This window comes from Dendropsophus ebraccatus, chromosome 1, assembly GCF_027789765.1.
Source record: "Dendropsophus ebraccatus isolate aDenEbr1 chromosome 1, aDenEbr1.pat, whole genome shotgun sequence".
NCBI lineage: Eukaryota > Metazoa > Chordata > Amphibia > Anura > Hylidae > Dendropsophus > Dendropsophus ebraccatus.
In genome coordinates, this window is record NC_091454.1 from 44,896,370 (window position 1) to 44,920,364 (window position 23,995).

At 46.4% G+C, this 23,995-nt stretch overlaps 1 protein-coding gene across 4 annotated transcripts in view; it reads right to left on the reverse strand.

The window, feature by feature from the left end:
* Positions 1-23,995, reverse strand: part of STING1 (stimulator of interferon response cGAMP interactor 1) — a 127,741-nt gene that overhangs the window by 43,599 nt on the left and 60,147 nt on the right. For all 4 annotated transcript variants that reach the window (XM_069970023.1, XM_069970051.1, XM_069970031.1 and 1 more), the window contains one exon: positions 23,620-23,701. In XM_069970023.1, coding sequence (XP_069826124.1) covers positions 23,620-23,643 — 24 coding nt within the window. In that variant the 5' untranslated portion in view covers positions 23,644-23,701. The remainder of the gene's footprint in view (positions 1-23,619; positions 23,702-23,995) is intronic.

The following is a 23,995-nucleotide window of genomic DNA, read 5'->3' on the forward strand; positions in this document are numbered from 1 at the left end:
GTATCTCTGTAATGTCGATTTTTTGTCTATGTATGTACCTCCAGAATTGTAAAGTGCTGCGGAATCTGTTGGCGCTATATAAATAAAAATTATTATTATTATTATTATTATTATTAATAAGTCTAGATTCTGATGCTGCTATCTCTGGGGGATCAGGGTATAAAATAGTAATACACCTCCCCTGAGGATGTGTTAATACAGAATGCTCAGATCCCTCTCTACAAGTGACGCCGATGAGCTCTATTCTTTCTCAGGACAATTATGTCCCCTTCTTGGGATCGGTGGGGGTTTCATCAGTTGGATTTCCATCATTTAGCTTGTTATCTCTGATCCTAAGGATAATGTGGTAATGTGGTGTCCCTCTACTGGTGACATGGTAATGTGGTGTCCCTCCACTGGTGTTTCTTTCTCTTCTATGAACTGTCAAAAAGTTCTCACTTTAGGTTAAGTGGTGGATGAGGTACTTTACAGTTTCCTCACTAGGTGTCAGTGTCTCTTATGGTAATATGTTCTTATGTGTACAGCTGATTGGACTCATGGGTTAAGGATTTTGTACCATGTGTTATGTGCTGACCACTGGGAGGTGCTATCTCTTTCTCCACCTATCCTCTCTTCCCTTGCTCTACACACAGTGATACGCATTCAGTTGAGTCTAGCCATCAAAAAGAGCAGATGCAGATAGAGAGCAACAGTTCTTTCAGCCAAACTATTATATTCACTATGCAGTGCTAAGCCTGACTCGGACACCTAGCTCCACCCAGATAACCACAACTGGGGCTCATACTACCCTACTGGGGCAGGTTCTACGCTACCAGAGGGCAGAAGGTGGTAAGACAGTGTCTAAACGTGAGTACAAGTAACACTTCACTACTAAAAGATATCTCTCAAGCGTCCTGCAGAGTACAAAGCTACACTGGGTTGGGGCTCCTCTGGCAAACTCCTCTACTCTACTCTCTACTCCACAAGCACTACTGCAACTACCTCTTCTACTTCTCTCAAGCACCTTCCTCTCAAGTTTAAGTATTCAAGTGTGTGTCAAGATTTATTACTTGTGAAACCCTGTACTGTGAAACTACAAAACTTTTACTATAGAGCTCATCTCTATTCACACCCGCACCTATACACACACCACCACACACCTTGGGTTAATTTCCCCCCTTCTGTGGGTGGCGGTACCGACAGTCCGGGTGGGTCAGTTGCCACTAAGGACTGCCGTGACAAGAGCCCAAGGGACCCGCAACAACCCGGCATGTTACTGACCATTTTGTGGAACAAAGCCAGCCATACCAGAAAAGCATCAAGTATCAACATCACACCTGTGTGCTGGACTAGCACTGGCATCACGACAACTAACACCTCTGGCTGAGCTCATAACCAGGCTAACCACCACCATCTTAAACTTGGTAACCACCACAGTAATAACCCTTTAAGTTACAATCTAGTTCCACATATTCAATTTCAGGAATATGATTTATTGAATGACTGTGTGTACATTTCATTTTTTGCTGGGTTGTAACACATGGATCTCCCTATCCACTGCTCTTCCTTTTCTTGGAATCCTTTTTAATCCTCCTAACTATATTTATCCAGCTACTTGCCTGATTTATTAACCCCAATAACTGCTTGCACATTGAGCTTGTCGGCTGCATTTTGCTCCTCTAGATCTCTAATGCAAGCTCCCACATAAGCAACAGGCTCACATTATCCACAGTTAAACATATCCTTGAAGTGCTGCACTAGTCTTGCATACACATAAGGCACACTAAGAAAACCTCATACAGTACTTGCTATCCATTATCCCAGTTAGAAAAATGAAGAGTCGGGCAATGTTCACTCATATGCTATGTGTGAACATTGCCTGAATCTTTGTTTTTCTAGCATTCAGTTTGTTTTTAGCTGTGATTTTAATGGAATTGTGGCAAAAGTATTGATATTTTACAATTATCAACTATTATATTTTAATTTACAGCAAAACATCAATAATTAAATGCGCACCATATGCTCTGTGTGAACATACCTTAAAAGAAAAGTACCTTTAACTTTTTTTTAACTCCACTTATTTTCAAGCCACTTGGTGGAGCAAGCTCAGGCACTATTACATACTTCACTACCAGTGGTAGTTACCATTTTTCTCTAAACAGAGTTTAGTCCTCAGGGCTTATTCCAATATTGCATATTCCACTGATTTTACAGATGGGGAAGCCCTGTAGTGTTTGAATGTTCACAGCACTGTAATGAAGCAGACGCGCGGCTGTGTCATTGCAGTGCAATGAAGGCTCAAACACTTTGGAAATAAGCCCTCAGGCCATGTCCCCACATGATGATGATGAATACATGCGATCTCAACCAGCTCCCCATGCATTTACTGCATGATTTTGACAGAATTATCGACACTTTGGTTTTGGTGGCATGCTTTCATCAGAATGTAGCTTCAGGGTAGCTTCAGGGTAGCTTCATAAGTACCGGATTACAGCAGATTTCACACTTCGAGTTCTGCAGCGAAATCCTCTGTGATTCCCGGTACTGTCATTTGCTATGGGTTTACAAACTCACAGCGGATTTTTTATTCCTGGCTGAGTGGGACACCAGGGTCAGGTTGTGATGGGGCTTTACATATTCGCAGCAGAATGAAAAATCCACTGCGAGTATGTAAGTCCATAAAAAATCACAGGACACAGGATCACAGGTGCTTTGGCTGTGAAACTCGCATCGTGAAATCCGCTGTAGATCCTGTATGCTTGAAGTTACCCTCAAAGTGAGTCCTTCAGTACAAGTTAAATCACTTGAAAACAATTAGCTCATCCCCCTATGTGCCTGCAAATCATCCTAAGAAAAAAAGAAGCAAAATCCACTAGACGCTCCTTAAAGGTAATCTGTCAGCTCCTGGGCCCTACCTGAAGTGCTGACAGTGTGCTGTAGCTGGCAGTCCCCTAGTGAGCTTGGTGACTTTTGGTAATTTTCTGTGCAGTGGATTATGCACACATCTCACATCTCTTATCTCACATCTCCTACTGTACTGAAGAGGCACAAGAGTTGTATGTGCCACACTCTGGTACACCTCTCTACTCTTTACTCCTCCCTCTTCTTCATAATTAATCAATGCTGCCCGGCCTCCTGCTCGCTCAGCTGTCAGCCAGTGTCTCTGATTGCAGATCAGTCCTCTGTAGACAGTAAGGGTACAAACACACACACCGTATACACAGCAGATACGCCGCAAATACGCAGCAGACCTGCAGCAGATTTGATGGTGCAGATTTGATGCTGTGTTCAGTTATTTAGATCTAATCTGCTGCGTATTTGTTGCGTATTTGCTGCGTATCGCAGCAGTAAATACGCTGCGTATACGGTGTGTGTGTTTATACCCTAAGGGTCCATTTGCACAGAAAGATTATCTGCCAAAGATTTGGAGCCAAAGCCAGGAATAGATTTGAAAAGTGGAGAAATCTCAGTCTTTTCTTTATGACCTGATCTCTGTTTATAATCTGTCCCTGGCTTTGGCTTCAAATCTTTGGCAGATAATCTTTCTGTGTAAATAAACCCTAAAAGAATCAGATATAATTGAATCTCTCAATCCAAATGTGTTGGAGCTTTGGTCTAGAGGTAATGCTGCGTTTACACGGAGCAATAATTCGCCCGATCGTACGGTTAACGATATCGAAAGAACAATGTTTTTTTTAGAACGAACAGCGTTTAGATGGAACAATATATAGTACGGAAAAATCGTTTTGCGATCGCTTAAGCCTATCTCGCACAAAGGTAAAATCGGTGAACGACTGTTTACACGGAACGATCTGCGAATTTTTTGCGAACGACGATTTAAGGACATGTTGTAAGATCAAAATGAACGATTTCTCACTCGTCGCTTGATCGTTTGCTGCGTTTACACGTACGATTATCGTTCGAATTCGATCGTTATTGTGCAAATTCGCACGATAATAGTTCTGTGTAAACGCAGCAAACTCACCTGTCTAGAGATCTGCAAGCAGCTCATTCTCTGGTTCAAATCCCCTGATGGAAATGAAATAGAGGTCTTAATTTTTTCTTATTATTGTATCATTTTTAAGGCTATATTTACACCGTATTTTTGCTCAATATTTTGGTCAGTATTTTGCAACCAAAACCAGGAGTGGATTGAAAACATAGAAAGGCTATAGAAACACTGTGGAAGCTGAAAGGATGAACGTCATTTAATGGCAAACATCGGACGTTATTTTACACTAGTAGTAAATATTTGGGATAAAGTGGCTGCCATCCACTCAATTTCAACAGTGTGTGAACATAGCCTTTTTTGTGTTCTCAATCTACTTCTCGTTTTTGGTTGCAAAATACTGACAAAAATACTGTGTGTGAACATAGCCTTAACAATAATACAATAATGAGGAAAACAACAAAGACCTCTACTTCATTTCCTTCAGGGGACTTGAACCAAAGAATGAACTGCTGGCAGGAGACTAGACAGGTAAGTTACCCCTGCACTACAGATCCAACACATTTGGGGTGAGAGATTAAAGGGGAACTCCCAGGGCCGTATTTACCACTAGGCACCCGTGGTCCGGTGCCTAGGGCAGCACCAGGGAGCATGGGGACAGAATAAAATAATTTTTTTTTTTTTTTAGTTTCCCTCCTCCCTTCAGACTTGCCAGTAAATCTGGTGCCTTTTCCAGGGGGTGGGGGGTATGGTGGTATTGGTCAGGTCTGGCATCGCCAATAGGTGCGTGAAGATGGGGCGTCTTCAGGTTTAGTGCCTAGGGCAGCAGCAGCTGTTAATACAGCCCTGGAAACTCCAGGTAGATATTAAAAAAATGAAACTTCTGCAGAAGAATATAGCATTACTTACCTGTCTATCCCAGTTTTGAAACTAAAAAAAATCCATTTGTTTTGGGGAGAGGGGGGGTTGTTCTGTTTTGTTTTTCTGTCCTTCCTGGTTGATGAGTTCCCAGAACGCAATGCTTTCCACCTCAGCTGATCATCACAGTTCCCCCCCCCCCCCATCACAATCAGTAAAATTAGTGCAGCACCAGTTTCTGGCCGGACAGAGATGGTGAATCATTCAGGGGATTGCGGGTCCCAGCCAAGCCTCCTCTCTGCATCATCAGCCTGTCCTCACCAAACACACACAATGTGAGACAGAGGCCTGGAACATTTGTCTCCTAAGGGGGGATAGCAGAAGGAGCAGGAGACAATGTAAATTGGCACAAAGGCCATTTTTTTCACTTTTGGATTTCTATCAGTTACCAGTGTGGCAGAACCGCACAGATATGGTAATGCATTATATAGACACATCTATATAACGTTTCATGTACTTTTAATAGAAAACAATTTTTTCTTATTCAGAGTTCCCCTGTAAACAATACCTGGAGTGCTTCTTTTAGACTTAAACTGCCTACAGAGGACTGACTGAAATGAGAGACACTGGCTGACAGCTGAGCGAGTAGGAAGCCGGGCAGCATTGATTATGGGGCATTGGCGCTGCCTAAGCAGACAGTGCCTTTGACTGACGGGGCCAGGGTTTAGAGGAGGGCACTAGGTATCAGCCGGGCTAGGGGCAGTTCTGATTGGCTGGGGGGCGGGCTCACCTGGAAGTAGTCATAGCGGGCCCGGAAGTCACGTGCCATTCGCCCCGAGTGTCCGGCACCAGAGAAGACGTTTTCGTCTTCAGCTCTGTTTACCATGGCCGAGGGTGATGCTGTATTGGCCCGTCTCCAGGAGAGGATCAGGCTCGAAGGGGTCGCGTGGCTCGCTCCCCTGGTGAGTTCTGTTCCCCTGCCTGATGACCCGGCGGTGCCGCGAGTTTCCCGCCCGCAGCGCAGGGCGCGCGCTCCTGCGCGTCTTAGTCCCTCTCCTCCAGCAGCTGTACGTCGAGGTAAGGGAAAGCGTCCAGCGAAGGGCTCGCGGGGGGAGGCGGATGCAAGTGGGAGACATGTTTCCGCGGCGGTGCGCGCGGCGGCGTCTCGCCGTGCACGTGCGGCTGAGGCAGCGGTGGCCGGCAGCGCGTCGGCATCGGGGCGCCGTGTATCGTCGGATGCCGACGCAGTAGAGCCTACACCTGCGGTTAGTACGGCGGGTGCCCGCAGGTCCCCCGCACCTTTCGTCCCCAGCAGTAGCTGCGCAAAGTAGCGCTCCTCATGTGGTGCAGGATCCTCCCCCTCCCCCTCAGAGTCGTTTGGCGCGCTGGTTCGGGCGCCGAGCGGCTCCATCCAGCGCGGTAGCGGCCCTGCCCCCTCCCCCCCCGGTTCTCGCAGTGCCCTCTGAGGATTTTCCTCCTGGGGCTCCAAATCATAGTGACAGTTCCGCGTCGGAAATTTTCGACGCGGATCGGTCTCCTATTGCTCCAGCCAGGTCCTCGTCCAGCAGCCGCCACAGGTCGGCAGGTGATACTGGGTCCAGGCGTAGCAGGCGTGCATACGACGCTCTAGATCCCCCCTCATCCTCTTCATCACCTAGCTCGGTGTCTACTGCTGGCCGCAAGCGGCACAGGCATCGCACGTCACGCTCCAGGGCCACCTCTCACAGATCCTCCTGCAGAGGCTCGGGTGCACACAGACGCCAGAAGAAGCGCTCCCGTAGGTCGCGCAGGCGGTCCGCTTCATCCTACTGCTCCTCATCTGGCGATTCCTTTGGGAGCCCTCGACGTCACCGCAGGGCCCACGGCCGTGGACGTTCAAGGCGGACCAGCGAAGGGCCGGGGCTTGAGTGCTCCTCCTCTCGGGGGTCCACGGTAGCCTCTGCCGCGCCAGCTTTTCCGCAGCCTTCAACAGCCGTCCCAGGTCCAACGCCCGTGCGACTGTCCGACGGTGAGTTATCTTGCCTTCGGGCATGGTCTAATACTCCTCAGGTTGTTAATTCTGTCGATTCTGAAGTTATTTCAGTTCTGCGTGGTGTTTTGGATAAATTTGTTAAAGCACAGACTGTCCAGGACAGATCTTGTGCCTCTCCCCCAGCGGAGGAATCTTCTCCGGCTGCGACGGCCGGTTTTTCTGGTATGTTAATGAAGGATTCACATTTTTGTGGTGTGGCGCCCTTAGGTACCCATTTATCTCACGAGATTCGTGCAAAAATATTATCTAATGAATACGTAGACATCTGGGCGCTGGTATCAGTAGACCATCTGACGGTCGATAAAGAAAAAAGGTTTGAGAAAACGGAGGACAAAAAACAAAAAGTGGCTAAAACTTTTGGGAATTGGCTGCAGGCCTTTTCCATTTTCGCTGGTGTTTTATGTACCAAATACCCAGCGAAAGCGTCTGATTTGTTTACATACTTGGATACCATCTACTCTGCTTATAAGTTGCACGGGGGTACAGCATGGTGGAGGTATGACGAGGAGTTTAGAAGGCGTTTGGCTCTGCAGCCCGAGATAGGGTGGGCAACAAAAGCAACGGATGCGTGGATACAGCTGATGATGTCTCAGCAAAGGCCCCCCTTTCCTTCCTTGGCTGCTTCCAGTAGCTCCTCAGCGGGAGCAGCCAACAGAAGACCAGGAGCTTGTTGGCTCTTCAACGAGGGCCATTGCCGATTTTTCTCCTCCTGTCGTTTTAAGCATGAATGCTCCATATGCGGAGGAGCTCACACCGCCATCCGTTGTTTCAAGAGAGGTAAGACGTTTGGGCTCAGACCGTCAGGAGCGGGAAAATCCGAGGACGCCAGTGAGCGTGGTAAGGATGCTCCCGTGGCTAGAACAGTACCCCATGAAGCGGGAAGCAGAGCTCCTCACTGACGGCTTTTCCGAAGGTTTCTACATACCTCACATTCATGGTTCCAGTTTACAGTTTGTTGAGAATCTAAAATCTATCAAGGACAATCTCCAGGAGGCACAGGACAAATTGGATAAGGAGGTTGCCCTGGGGCGTATGGCCGGTCCTTTTACGGTACCGCCCCTGGACAATCTGCGTTTCTCTCCATTGGGTTTAGTGCCCAAGAGAGAGCCTGGTAAGTTTAGGCTAATCCAACATTTGTCCTTCCCTCCAGGTGAATCGGTTAACGACGGCATTGGCCCGGAGGAGGCGGCGGTCTCGTACGTGTCCTTAGATAAAGCACTGCTTTTGGTCGAAAGGGCAGGCAGGGGCGCACTGCTTGGAAAATCCGATATTGAGTCGGCTTTCCGCCTCCTCCCGGTTCGTGCTGATTGTTTCCACCTTTTGGGTTGTCATTTAACCCCTTAAGGACAGAGCCTGAAATGGCCTTAATGACAGAGACAAATTTTATGAATATGACCAGTGTCACTTTAGTCATTAATACCTTCGGGATGCTTTTACCTATCCGGCTGATTCTGAGATTGTTTTCTCGTGACATATTGTACTTTACATTTCTGGTAAATTGGAGTCGATAATCATAACAAATCTTTATGAAAAAAAACCAAATAATGTGAAAAAATGTGAAAAAATGCATTTTTCCAACTTTGAAACTTTTTTGCGTATACAGAAAGTGGTTATACCACATAAATTATATATTAAATAGCATTAGCAACATGTCTACTTTATGTTGGCGGCATTTATTAAACTATCTTTCATTTTTTTTAGACGATAGGAAGCTTAAAACATTAGCAGCAAATTTCCAAATTTTCAGTAAAATTTCAAAATCAGATATTTTTAGGGACCTGTTCAGGTTTAAAGTGTATTTGAGGGGCCTGTATGTTAGAAAGCCCCACAAAGCACCCCATTTCAGAAACTGCACCCCCCACACTCTGCAAAAGCACATCCAGAAAGTGTTTTAACCCTTTAGGGGAGTCACAGAAATAAAAGCGAAGTGTGTAAGGAATTTGAAAATTTTAATTTTCTGTGCAGAGATTTTATTGTAATCCAATATTTTTCATAATTATAAACCTATTACCAGAGAAATGCACCCCAATAATTATTGCCCCGTTTCTGCAGTTTATAGAAATACCCCATATGTGACCCTATTGCGCTATTTGACGCAACCACAAGCCTCAGATATAAGGGAGCGCCTAGTGAATTTCAACGCCTCCGTTATATTTGGTCATTTTTGACTGTACCACTTCAGGTTGGCAGAGGCTCTGGGGTGTCAAAACCTAAAAAACACCCCTAAAGGGACACCATTTAGAAAACTACACCCCTCAAGGAATGTAACAAGGGGTGCGGTGAGCATCTGGACCCCACAGGTGCTTCACAGATTTTCCGAACAATATGGCGTGAAAAAAGAAAAATTTATTTTTTACACTAAAACGTTGTTCTAGCCTTCAATTTTTCATTTTCTTAAAGGGATAAGAGGCAAAAAAAGACAAAAAATGTGTAGCGCAGTTTCTCCCGAGTACAGAAATACCCCACATGTGGCGATAAAGTGCCAAGGGGGCGCAGGACGAGCCTCCAAAGGGAAGGAGCGCCAATTGGCTTTTGGAAGCTGAATTTCACTGAAAAGGATTTCAAGGGCCATGTCGCATTTACAGAGCCCTCGTGCTGCCAAGACACTGGAAACCCCCCACAAGTGATTCCATTCTGGAAACTACACCCCTCAAGGAATCTAACAAGGGGTGCAGTGAGCATATGGACCCCACTGGTGACGGGCACAAATGTGGAACAATGTGACGTGAAAGGGAAAAATTTCATTTTTTCACTTTCATGGCACAAATGTGCCCGTCATCAAGGGGTTCATATCCTCACTGCACCCCTTGTTAGATTCCTTGAGGGGTGCAGTTTCCAGAATGGGGTCACTTGTGGGGGGTTTCCACTGTCCTGGCAGCACGAGGGCTCTGTAAATGCGACATGGCGTTCATCATCCATTCTAGCCAAATCCAACCTCCAAAATCCAAATGGCGCTCCTTCCCTTCGGAGGCTTGCCCTGCGCCCACATGACGCTTTATGTCCACATGTGGGGTATTTACGGACTCGGGGGAAATTGCTCTACATATATTGTGTGTTTTTTTCTCTTTTAACCCCTTGTGAAAATGATAAATTCAAGGCTAAACCAACATTATAGTGTAAAAAATGTAATATTTCATTTTCACGCCACATTGTTCCACATTTGTGCCCGTCACCAGTGGGGTCCATATGCTCACTACACCCCTTGTTACATTCCTTGAGGGGTGTAGTTTCCATAATGGGGTCACTTGTGGGGGGTTTCAACTGTCTTGGCAACACAGAGGCCTTTTGAATGCAACATGGCCCCTCAAAATCCATTCCATCCAAATCCAGCCTTCAAAAACGAAATGGCGCTCCTTCCCTTCGGAGGCTTGCCCTGCGCCCACATGGCGCTTTATGTCCACATGTGGGGTATTTACGGACTCGGGGGAAATTGCGCTACACATTTTGGTTTTTTTCTCCTCTTTTAACCCCTTGTGAAAATGATATATTCAAGGCTAAACCAACATTATAGTGTAAAAAATGTAATATTTCATTTTCACGCCACATTGTTCCACATTTGTGTCCGTCACCAGTGGGGTCCATATGCTCACTACACCCCTTGTTACATTCCTTGAGGGGTGCAGTTTCCATAATGGGGTCACTTGTGGGGGGTTTCAACTGTCTTGGCAACACAGGGGCCTTTTGAATGCAACATGGCCCCTCGAAATCCATTCCATCCAAATCCAGCCTTCAAAAACCAAATGGCGCTCCTTCCCTTTGGAGGCTTACCCTGCACCCGCATGGCGCTTTATGTCCACATGTGGGGTATTTCCGTACTCAGGGGAAATTGCTCTACACATTAAATGTTTTTTTTTATCTTTTAACCCCTTGTGAAAATGAAAAAACATGACAAGATTAATAATTTAGAGTAAAAATTTTACAAAAATTACACTAAATGTTGGTCTAGCCTTGATTTTTTTCCATTTCCACAAGGGGTTAAAAAAGAAAATGAACACAAAACGTGTAGGGTAGTTTCCCCTGAGTACGAAAATACCCCACATGTGGGCATAATGTGCCATATGGGCACAGGGCAAGCCACCAAAGGGACAGAGCGCCATTTAGAGGCTGGAATGGAGGATGGAGGCCATGTCGCAATTACAAAGCTCCTGTGCTGCCAGGACAGTAGAAACCCCCGACAAGTGACCCTATTCTGGAAACTACACCCCATAAGGAATCTAACAAGGGGTGCAGTGAGCATATGGACCCCACTGGTGACGGGCACTTACGTAGAACATGTGCCGAGAAAATAAAAAATACAATTTTTTTCATTTTCACGTCCCAAATGTGGCCGTCACCAGGGGGCCATATCCCCGCTGCCCCCCTTCTTAGATTCCTTATGGGGTGTAGTTTCCAGAATGGGGTCACTTGTGGGGGGTTTCTACTGTCCTGGCCGCACAGAGGCTTTGTAATTGCATCATGGCATCCTCTAATGGGATTGGCGGCCATACCTACTTAGCTGGGGAAAAGGGACAATTCTAATTTATTTGGGGGTATTAGGCCAACTATTAGTTTATAAGGTTGGAAATGACAGGTGTCCATCAAACTCAACCTGTGTTGATCCAGAGGAAGGCAAAAAAAAAAACCCTTGTGAGGCAGACGACTGTAGCCTCATCACAGGGGAAAATTCCTTCCCGACTCCATAATGGCGATCAGAATAATCTCTGGATCAACGTGACCCCTGAAATAGGAATAAGGGACAGAATTTAGATAATGTAGAAGCCCAGTGACGTGTGGTGCGCCTTGGAGCGATCCAGTATGCAGAGGCCGGGGTGATCAGGACAGGTGTCACACTGGAAAATGGCGTCCTTCCTGATCCCCCTGTTACCCCACACACTGCACTTCTTCTGGGGTCTCCCTTTCTCCAGTGTGGGGGACGTCACCTGGAAAATGTTGTCCTGGTGCGATACGGGGTCCCTCATATCCAGAAGTGCTGGGTCCGTTCCATGGCTGCTAAATATTAGGGCTTTATTACTACTTCTGATATGTTCGGATCGTGCCGCAAGCTACAGTAGCTCGGGCAGCGAGGGACCGGAAGAGGGGGCGCTGGTATAAATGTTATCCCCGTACAGGTGGTGACCTTTATCCAGCAGTGGGAAGATCAGTTCCCGGACGACCTTCCCACTAACTCCAAGGATGGGGGGGGGGGGGGAGGGGGCATCTGGGGCTGGATTCGGGTGTCCCTTCCTACATACACTCTAAGGGTACATGCACACTGCGGAATCGCGACAGATAACCCTTCGTGCATTCCACAGCTGGCACCCGCCGGCGGACTGATGCGGGCGCACGTCTCCACACGTGTCATAGACTCCATTCTATGCACGGGCGGATTCCGCTCTCCGTCCAACGTGTTCATTCTTTGGATGGACGACGGATTCCGCCCGTGCATAGAATGGAGTCTATGACACGGGTGGAGACATGCGCCCGCATCAGTCCGCCGGCGGGTGCCAGCTGCGGAATGCACAAAGGGTTATCCTTCGCCATTCCGCAGTTTGCACGTACCCTAGATCTGTAAGTGTACCCTGAGGTACTCTCACAGAGTTTGTAGAATTTCACGCCATACCGTCATCTCTTATTGGGACGGTACTGGCGGAAAAGACGTGTCTGGGGGGCAGCGTACGCTACGCTACCCCCAGACACGTCACTGGATGATGAGGATGATGAGGATGAATGGAGGAAAGAAGGATCCCCCCCATTCATCCTCACTGGCTGTTTCGGTGCCGGAGGTAATAATAACGTATCCCTCTGACGCCGAAAACACCCAGGGGGCCATCTTTATACGGGGATTGGTATATGGGGTATGTAGTGGTGTAGTGTCAAACTTTATTCAATGTAGTGTGGTGTAATGTAGTGTTTTTTACGTGTTTTTTTACAGTAAGTATAAAAAAAAAAACCTACGCCAACAAAGGAGATGCTGATAAATGCCGCAATGTGCGGCACTTATAAGCAGACCGTGGCAGTAGAATATAGAAAAAAAACACCCTACGCCAAAAAGGAGGAGTTGCTGATTAGCAGCGCACTTTCGTGCGATGCTGATCAACACTCAGCGGCGATAGGGTGCGGAAAATAGGAAAAAAAAAATTTGGGAAAAAAAAATAATTTTTTTTTATATTCTGAATATCCCTGTAGCTGCTGATAAGTGTATTACACATATCAGCCGCTAGGGGGCAGCAGAGCGCAAAATCCGGAAAATGACGAGGCTGGAGCCGAAAATAGCCGAAAGAAGACGACGAGGATCGCCGGAAAGACCCGAAGACCGAACGGAATGACGGAGGACGCCGCGAACCCGGAAGACGCCGATCAGGAGCCCGGGACAGGTGAGTAATGTACAAATACCTGCTCTGGACCCCTCGGCTACCTAGCTGAGGGGTCCAGGGCAGGTATTTACTATTTTGTGGGACTCTGATCGCCGTGCCACCGGCCCGATCGCCGTGAACGGCCGGCCGGCCGTTCACGGCGATCGGGCCGGTGGCACGGCGATCAACATTACTTTTTACAGTAATGGCGGTCGGTGCCGTCCTCGGACAGCACCGACCGCCATTTTTTTCCGGGTCATCGGGTCACCGATGACCCGGAAAGGTTCCGATCGCCGCTATTGGCTGATCTGAATTGATCAGCCTATAGCGGCGATCGTAAGCACGGGGGGTGTTAACCACCCCCCGTGCCGAGAAGCTATGATGGCCTGCTATGATTTATAGCAGGCCATCTTCCCCGACCGCTGTGTGTGAACACGCAGCGATCGGGGAAACATCGGGCGTAAATTTACGCCCTGATGCGCTAAGTACCATGGCGCCAGGGCGTAAGTTTACGCCCGATGTCGTTAAGGGGTTAAATGGTCACATATACGTCGATATGTGCTTGCCGATGGGATGCTCGATTTCCTGCCGTTATTTCGAAATGTTTTCTTCTTTCCTTGAATGGGTGGTCAGATTCGAATCGGGTTTCCCATCGGTATTGCATTATCTCGACGATTTCCTTTTTGTTGGTCCAGCAGGTTCAGAGGTGTGCGCCCATATCATGGTTACGTTCAGGTATTTAATGAAAAAATTTGGCGTGCCCGTGGCAGAGGAAAAAACGGAAGGTCCCACAACAGTTTTGTCCTTTTTGGGAGTCCAGATAGACACGGAGCGCATGGTAGTCTCGCTCCCACCACAAAAATTGGCAAAACTGTTGTCGGCCCTGGATGCATGCCTCCAAGTCCAAAAGGTAAGGTTGAAGCAGTTACAGTCTTTGCTGGGTCTCTTAGCATTCACCTGCAGGATTATGCCGATGGGGCGGGTATTCTCTCGTCGGCTGTCCATGGCGACGGCTGGGGTCAGGCACCCGTCCCATTTCATCCGGTTAACCAGGCCATTGAAGGAGGATTTGAGAGTATGGAGGGTTTTTCTGCAGGAGTATGATGGCATTTCATGTTTCAGGGAACGTGAGATGAACAGCCGGTATTTGCAGCTTTTCACTGATGCGGCTGGCGGCCACGGTTACGGGGCGATTTTCGCCGACCGTTGGTCTTCAAACCCCTGGCCTCAGTCGTGGCAGCAAAAAGGACTGACTAAAAATATGACTCTATTGGAATTGTTTCCCATCATTGTAGCCCTCGAGTTGTGGGCGGCTTTGATGGCAAACAGGAGGATCCATTTCTGGACAGACAATATGAGTGTAGTACATGCAGTGAACAACTTGACTTCGTCCTCCCTGCCGGTTTTGGCCCTGTTGAGGCGCTTAGTTTTGAAATGTTTGCAGTTTAACATTGTCTTTAGAGCGAAACATGTTCCAGGTGAGGACAATAGCGTGGCTGACTCTCTTTCCCGTTTTCAGTGGAATCGTTTCAGGGCTCTGCATCCACGAGCGGCGCAGGAAGGAGAGCCATGCCCGACGTCCCTCTGGGACCTGGTGGAGAACGGATGAGACCTCTGCTGCAAGCAGCCCTGTCGGAGGCGACGTGGTCTTCACATGGTAAGGCCTGGGCGGAGTGGTTGGGATGTGCAGCTGGCCAGGTGTGGTTGACGCAGGAGGTTTGTAATGCAACCACATGGGCCTTCCTAGAAAAACTTAGGGGGCAAGGTGCTTCGGCTGCAGTAGCAAAAAAGAGACTAGCTGGAGTCTCTTTCATGTTGCGTTTATGGGGTTTACCCGATGCTACAAAAGATCTGGCGATACAGCTAGTACTGCGAGGTTGGAAAAAGGAAGTGGTCAAGAAGGATGCCAGAAGACCAATCTCGTTTACTTTATTGCAACAGTTATTGGGGTCACTTTCTGGTTTGTGTTCATCTCCTTATGAGATTCGACTTTTTCATGCCGCGTTTAGTTTGGCATTCTTTGGGGCCTTGCGGGTGGGGGAACTGGTAGCTGCGTCCCGCTCCGCCCCGCCAGGCCTGCGCATCTCTGACGTGGTAGTTTTGTCAGATTCCTTGAGGATTTTTATTAGGAAGTCCAAGATGGACACCTATGCCAACGGGGCATGGTTGTCGGTCTTCAGTCTGCAGGGCCCCTACTGCCCGGTTGGCATAGTTCGCCAGTACAAACAATCCTTGCCTCCTTCTGCTTCCTCGGTCCCCTCGTCGCATTTCCTAATACACGAGGATAGGTCCCCTCTGACGAAATTCCAGTTTGTTTCCATGTTAAAGAAATGTTTGTTTGTGGCCGGTCTCAATCCTACCGAGTTTGGGACACATTCTTTCAGAATAGGTGCGGCCACAGTAGCTGACTCTTTGGGCATGCCGGGGGAGTCGGTAAAACGCATAGGGAGATGGGCATCGGATTGCTATAAACGGTACGTGCGTCCAAATTTGTTGTGTTACTAATTTCTTCTTTCCGTTTCCAGGTCAGCATCGGCCGGCAGTTTGGATAGTCGGTCATTCCTACATACATAGAGCTGCGCAGAGGGCTTCATGTCGACCTGGAGGGCTTCAGTTGGGTTTTGCGCAAGCGGATGTATCTTGGAGAGGAGTTGGGGGTTTGAAATGGATACGGGTTCTGTCCGAGGTTGTTTCCATCAGCAAGTCAGTTCGGGGTCCGGTAGTTCTATTAATTCATGCTGGGGGTAATGACCTTTGCTCGGTCCGCCTGGCCGAGTTGATCTCTGTTGTCCGATCTGACATGTTGCGTATGGTTGATTTTTTTACTGATTGCATCCTGGTGTGGTCAGAAATTGTACCGCAAGTGGTTTGGAATGGGGCTCGGAACCCTGGGGCAATAGAAAGGGCCAGACGGATATTGAACACTAGAGTGTCGCGGTTTGTTCGTGCAAAAGGAGGTATAGTCATTCGGCATAGACAGCTGGAAGGGGACAACCGTCCTTTAATGTTACAGGACGGTGTCCATTTAAACGACATCGGGCTCGACATATTTTTGTCAGGTTTGCAGGATGCCATAGAGCGTGGCCTGTTTACTTTGGCCAGTGGGGGAAGGTGCGCAGTGTAGGTGTACACTGCCCACCTGTGGCGGGGGGAAGGACCTTGCGGTGGTTGACGGAGAACGGTCGGCGAGGCACCTTGGCGCACCAACGAGGACATGCCCACCGCAGGAGCGGTGGCCTGGCATGCAGGTAGCCTCGCAAAGAAGATAGTGCAAGGTCCTTTTTCCTTCCCTATTGTTATGTCTTTTATTGTTTAAATTTGTTAGACAAATAAACAAGCTGTGGCCTTCCCCCACGCATCAAAGTTTTGGAGTTTCTTGTCTTTAATTTTTACTATTACAAGTATCCTTGGTAATTTTGTCATGGTAGTGTCCAACAAGGGGGTGCGGATACCGGCAGTCTGGGGCATTGGCGCTGCCTAAGCAGACAGTGCCTTTGACTGACGGGGCCAGGGTTTAGAGGAGGGCACTAGGTATCAGCCGGGCTAGGGGCAGTTCTGATTGGCTGGGGGGCGGGCTCACCTGGAAGTAGTCATAGCGGGCCCGGAAGTCACGTGCCATTCGCCCCCAGCGTCCGGCACCAGAGAAGACGTTTTCCCACCCTCCCCCCCTTTGATCTCTAAGCTTCTTGTTTTGAAACTTCTTCTTTCTTATGGGTTTTTGGCATTTTGGGTTAGGGTATTTTGCTACAGTTGTGTGTTTGATTGCTGTCACAGCTTGGCGGGGGGAAGGACCTTGCGGTGGTTGACGGAGAACGGTCGGCGAGGCACCTTGGCGCACCAACGAGGACATGCCCACCGCAGGAGCGGTGGCCTGGCATGCAGGTAGCCTCGCAAAGAAGATAGTGCAAGGTCCTTTTTCCTTCCCTATTGTTATGTCTTTTATTGTTTAAATTTGTTAGACAAATAAACAAGCTGTGGCCTTCCCCCACGCATCAAAGTTTTGGAGTTTCTTGTCTTTAATTTTTACTATTACAAGTATCCTTGGTAATTTTGTCATGGTAGTGTCCAACAAGGGGGTGCGGATACCGGCAGTCTTCATGAAGAGGATGGAGGAGGAAGGAGCGATGAGGTGTGCCAGAGTGTGGCACAAACAACTCCTCTTTGACTCTTCATTACAGTAGGAGACGTGAGATTGTACATAATCCACTGCACAGAAAATTACTAAAACCATGCTTAATAGGAGACTGCCAGCTACAGCACACTGTTAGCACCTTAGGTAGGGCCTAGGAGCTGACAGATTCCCTTTAATGTTTAATGCCTGTGGTTGAGTCAAGTAATGCTCTAGGGCTCTATGGCATAGTTCTAAAAATCACGGAATTCAGCAATAAATATTGAGTTGCACTTGCCCAAGGCAAGGTGGTCTTTTATTCTCTTTGGACTGGTGAAGACAGGACTATCATGGTTACTAACTAAAAGGAGCATTTCTCTGATTGGTATATTTTCATTGGCCGGGAGGCGGCAGTGATTACAAACCATCTGTTGTTGTGAATTGACACTGGGACTGATATCTGTGGACGAATACAGACTTTCCCCATACCAGATAGGACAGTGTGGTTGGAGCCCCTCCCCATGGCTATACACTATTGAAGATTAATGTAAATATATTTGTTATTTGTATGTTATGTATTTTAATGTATACTCAATAAAAGGTATTTTTTAGGCAAATCCTTTCTGCTTTTCATCTGATTCTATTAATAAACCTCAAGTCTTTCAGCACGTATCAGCTGCTGTATGTTCTGCAGGAAGTGGTGTATTCTTTCCAGTCTCAGGGTATGTTCCCACTACGGAATATATGGCGGAATTTTAAGCAGAGGCCACGTTGCGGACTCCGCTTGAAGTTTCCCCTGTCCCATAGACTCAATGATACTCAAACGAAATCCACTGTCCGCCAGAAGAATTGACATGTCAATTCTTTGGGCAGACAGGGGATTTTGTTTGTGTTTAGAATCATATTTCTTAAAATATTAATATTTTTAACACATTTTCTTTTTATCAAAAGTGATCAAAAAGTCGCATATGCGCAATCAAGGTACCGATATAAAGTACAGATCATGGCGCAAAAAATGACACCTCACACAGCCCCATAGACCAAAGGATAAAAGCGTTATAAGCCTGGGAATAGAGTGATTTTAAGGAACATATATTTGTTAACAATGGTTTGAATTTTTGAAAAGCTATCAAATAAAATAAAAGCTATACACGTTACATATCACTGTAATCGTAACGATTTGAGGAACATATATGACAAGAAACGTTTACCCCAGGGGAAACGGTGCAAATTTTTTTTTTTTTAAATGCGTTTTTTTTTTTTCAATTTCACAACACATTTAATTATTTTCTGCTTTTGCAGTGTACTTTAAGAAAAAATTCAGCCTGTCATTGCAAAGTACAATTAGTGGGTTTCTAGGTGAACAAAATGCAACTGCTATGGCCTTTTAAGCATAAGGAGGAAAAACGAAAACACAAAAATTTAAATTGGCCCGGTCCTCTAAGGGTTAAAGGAAAAGTCCGTCTCAAAGCTAAATTAAGTTATTGCAACATAAACAGACACTTATTACGGGAAATGCACCTATAGTGCTTTTTTCGCTCCACTTACAACTGCATCAAATCTTCAATTCCTTGATAAAATGGTGACATTACGACACTCTGTATGAGTAAGTCCCTGAGGCGTGGGCTGGGCGGCAGCTGCTGTGGTGTGTGTGATCACAGCAGCCTACCTAAAATCTTGATTTCTGGGGACTTATACCATCTACACTATGCCGTCAACTGCATTCCCCTCCAATGTCAGTCGTTCCCCCAAGTGTGTGCAACTCTGCCTCCTCTCCTTCTCCCGCCTGCATCGCTGGGACTGGAGTCTAGAGTGAGCCATGGCGCTGTTCTGCTGCGGTAATAAGGCTGCTTGGTGGTATGGGGCTGCTCCAGACAGCTCTGTCTCCCTCCATCTCCTTTCTTCCTGTTTGGACCCACACAGCAGCCATGGCAGCGGAAGCAGAAGGAGATGTGCGGGAGGAGGAGAGGAGGCAGGGGGCCTTTGCTGCCGCACACGTTTCAGGGCACCGACACTGGAGGGGGATCCAGCTTATGGCACAGTGCAGTTGGGACAGGTCCCTGGAAATTAGGATGTTAGCAAGGCTGCTGATTGTACACACCACAGCAGCCGCCGCCGCACAGCCCGCACCTCAAGGACTTATACAGTGTGTTGTGACGTCCCCATTTTATCAAGGATGCAGCAGTTAGAGGAGGGATATAAGCAGTTCCCGTAATATATGTCTATTGAGAATTTGTATAACTTTTATGTTGCAATAACATACTTCTCCTTTAATAGATCAGACAATTAAGCATGCTACAATATATAATAAGTTTATTTATTTTTACATGTTTTATTTGTAAATTGGGAATGGGTGGTGGTTTAAACTTTTCTTGGGGGAGGGGCCGTGTAATTAAAAAAAAAAATGTATATATAATTTTTAATAGTTTTTATGTCCCCCAGGTGACTATTAGAAGCAATCATTAGATTTTTAACACTTGTCATTACTATTTGCCTAGCATTGATCAGTGTTAGGCTATGTTCACACAATGTTTTTTTAGCTCTGTTTAAAATGACATCCGTCATATTTAATCTAAAATAACGGACGTCATTTAACCCCTTGACGACCAAGGACGTACCGGTACGCCCTGGAAGTCTGTGCCCAGACAACCCTGGGCGTACCGATACGCCTTTTGCTATGAAGCGCGCTCCGGAGCGCGCTTCAAAGAAGATAGAGGCCGGCTGCAGTGAGCAGTCCGGCCCTCACCGTTAAAGCGACTCTGTACCCACAATCTGACCCCCCCCCCTCAAACCACTTGTACCCTCGGATAGCTGCTTTTAATCCAAGATCTGTCATGGCGTCCGTTCGGCAGGTGATGCAGTTATTGTCCTAAAAAACACTTTTAAACTGGCAGCCCTGTGGCCTACGAGAGTGGCCTAGATTGTGTATGCATTAGGCTGGCACAACCTCTCTGTCCCTCCTCCCCACCCTCCTCATCATTAGGAATGCTCCAGGCAGATTGCCTCCTATTCGTCAGCTGTGTCAGCTCGGCACATGGGCTGGATCGTTAAGACACCTGTGCAAATGTTTAGCATGGATAAAATGTTCCAGTGGCATTCCTAATGATGAAGAGGGTGGGGAGGAGATATGGAGGGGTGGTGCAAGGTTAGGGCACAGATATTCTTCCCCACACCCGTAGGGCACAGGGCTGTAAGTTTAAAAGTTGTTTTTTAGGACAATAACTGCATCACCTGTTTCATTAACCCCTTAAACGCCACAATCCCCTGTCACTTACAGATCAGGACCCCCCCCCCAGTGGGACTGCGGGGGTCTTGATCGTTGTAACGGACCACCCGAGGTCTCTCACCTGCCTCCGTGCGGTCCGATCGGCGATCTGCTCACTGAGCCTGCACAGGCAGGCTCAATGAGCAGATCGCCTATCACGCTGATCAATGCTATGCCTATGGCATAGCAATGATCAGTGTGTGAAAACAATGTATTGTATGTACAAGTCCCCCAAGGGGGGAAAAAGTTTAAATCATTATTACACTACCCCAAAGCCCCTCCCCCAATAAAAGTTTAAATAACCCCCCTTTCCCATTATATAAATAAAACATATAAAAATAAATAAACATATAATATATCGTAGTGTGCGTAATTGTCCTATTTATTAAAATATAACAAGCGTCATTGTGAACGGCATACACGAAAAGAGGGAAAAAAGTGCCAGGATTACCGATTTTATGTTACATTATATATAAACAAAATTTTTATAAAAAGTGATCAAAACGTCCGATCTTCACAAATATGTTATTAATAAAAACTAGAGCTCATGGCAGAAAACATTATTCTAGTTTGGGTTACTAATTGGCCTTTAGGTGTGGCTTAATAGAAAAGCTCATTGAATTTAATAGTAAAAACGGAGAAAGAACAGTGAAAAAAGAAAAACTGTGTGTTAACAACTAATAAAAAACGTCTGCTGTTTGCAAAAGACATCTGAAAATAATGATCATGTTCATTATTTTGACGTCCGTGGTAAAAACGCCCGTTATTCAATACATTGTGTGCAATGGATGTCCATCTTTCCATTGACTTCAATGCATTGCCATAGCAGTCAGTTAAATCGCAATAACGGATGTTATTTTACATTTTAAAATCGGATGCTTTTTCTTCTTTTTTAATGTTGTGTGAACATAGCCTTATGCTGCTGTCCGTCATTAGTGGTGTATTCACACAGATTTATCTGACAGATTTTTGAAGCCAAAGCTAGGAATGGATTTGAGAAGAGGAGAAACCTCAGTCTTTCGTTTATGACCTGTTTGCTGTTTATAGTCTGTTTCTGGCTTTGGCTTCAAACATCTGTCAGATAACTCTGTGTAAACGCAACTGTGAAGACCCTGCTGCTCTGATAGCAGCCTGTCCTCACTCTCTATGAAGGGAGCTCAGGAGCACCTGCGCATTATGACTAGGAACTCATTGTTTTTCATGCGGTAAGGTGATTTATTTGTGTTTCTAACATACAGGCCCCTCAATTGCACTCCTCCAAACTTAACTAATCCCTACAAAAATCTGATTTTGAAATTGTCTTTTTGGACAACATCCTTTTGAACTACAACCTAAGGCTATGTTCCCACACAGCATTTTTGCTCAGTATTTTGAAACCAGTCAGGAGCGGATTGAAAACACAGAAAGGCTATGTTAACTCACTGTTGAAATTGAGTGGACGGTCGTCATTTAATGCAAATAATTTCCATAATAAAAAAAACAGCCTTTGTTTTGAAATAACGGATGTAATTTGATATTAAATGACGGTCATCCACAAAATTTCAAGTGTATGAACAAAGCCTTTCTGTCTTTTCAATCCACTCCTGGTTTTGGTTGCAAAATACTGAGCTAAAATACTGTGTGGGAACGTTGCCTAAAAAAATAAAAGGAAATTTACTAAATAATGCTGGCATAAAGTAGATATATTGGGCCAGACTTATCAAAGGGCTTAACATATACACAGGTGTGAACTGCCCATAGTAAACAATCACAGCTCCTCTTTCATTTTACTAGAGCTTAAAGCAACTCTGTACCGGCACCTGGCTGGCTTCGGCCTGTCTCCCAATGACGGTATTTAGAAGAAAAACAACTTTTATGGATGCTGCGGGGTGGGCAGTCAAACTGGCATGGCCTTGAGCAACATTGATAAAAGTTGTTATTCATCTAAATACCGTCAGCGGGAGACAGGCCAACCTTCAAACTGGGCACTGCGTGAGGGGCTCCACAATGCCGTGACGGCGGTGGCAAGGTGCTGGTACAGAGTTGCTTTAAAGCGACTCTGTACCGACAATCTGTCTCCCCCAAACCACTTGTACCTTCGGATAGCTGCTTTTAATCCAAGATCTGTCCTGGGGTACATTCGGCAGGTGATGCAGTTATTGTCCTAAAAAACAACTTTAAAACTTGCAGCCCTGTGTCAAACGGCCGTGGCCTACAATATCTGTGCCCTAACTTTGCACCACCCCTCTGTCCCTCCCCCCCCCCCCCTCTTCATCATCAGGAATGCCACTGGAATATTTTCTCCTGTCTGAACATTGCACAGGTGCCTTAACGATCCAGCCCGTGTGTCGTGCTCACACAGCTGATGAATAGGAGACAATCCGCCTGGAGCATTCCTAATGATGAGGAGGGCGGGCAGGAGGGACAGAGAGATTGTGCCATACACAATCTAAGCCCCGACCGTTGGGCACGGGGCTGCCAGTTTAAAAATTGTTTTTTTCCTATTCCTCTACAGTGAACACTGCGCAGGTGCCTTAACGATCCAGTCCATGTGCCGTGCTCACACAGCTGATGAATAGGAGAATACCTGCCTGGGGCAGTCCTAATGATAAAGAGAGCGGGGAGGAGGGACAGAGAGGTTGTGCCAGCCTAATGCACAGACACTCTAGGGTCTAGGCCATGCAAGTTTGACACAGGGCTGCAAGTTTAAAAGTTGTTTTTTAGGACAATAACTGCATCACCTGCCAAACGGACCCCAGAACAGATCTTGGATTAAACGAAGCTATCTGAAGGTACAAGCGGTTTGGGGTGGGCAGATTGTGGGTACAGAGTCACTTTAAAGCTGAGGTTTAACTGGATGCTATGAGCAGTTTACACCAGTGTATATTTTACACACTTTGACAAATCTCCCCTATTGTGAATGTGAAATATTATCCAATTTATGTGTATCTTTCTTACAAGCAGAGACTGTGAAGTTATGACCACATAAAGAGACCCTTTTAGATTTACAAAATAGGCCTTGGTTCTTAAAGCCAACATTGGCCTTGTCCTGAAGGGGTTCATCTGAAAACAACATTCTACATATTTACTGATAAAGAAAATTCAATGGGATCTTACCTTTACTCGTACTAAACAGCACATGCAGTTGAGAATGCGAAGTAGAATCACTGGGTGTTGTTTTCACAGTCTCAAACTCAGGCTGGGAAATGAAAGCAAAAGTAATTGTTCAGGAAGAGGAACTTTAGGTCCTACCAGCATCACAATAAGGGGAGTGGAGTGAAAGGTTTTAATTAATAAATACGGGTCCATTTACACAGAAAGATTATCTGACAGATTATCTGTTAAAGATTTGAAGCCAAAGCCAGGAATAGATTTGAAAAGAGGAGAAATTTCAGGCTTTCCTTTATGACCTGATCTCTGATTATAGTCTGTTCCTGGTTTTGGCTTCAAATCTTTGGCAGATAATCTGTCAGATAATCTTTCTGTGTAAATG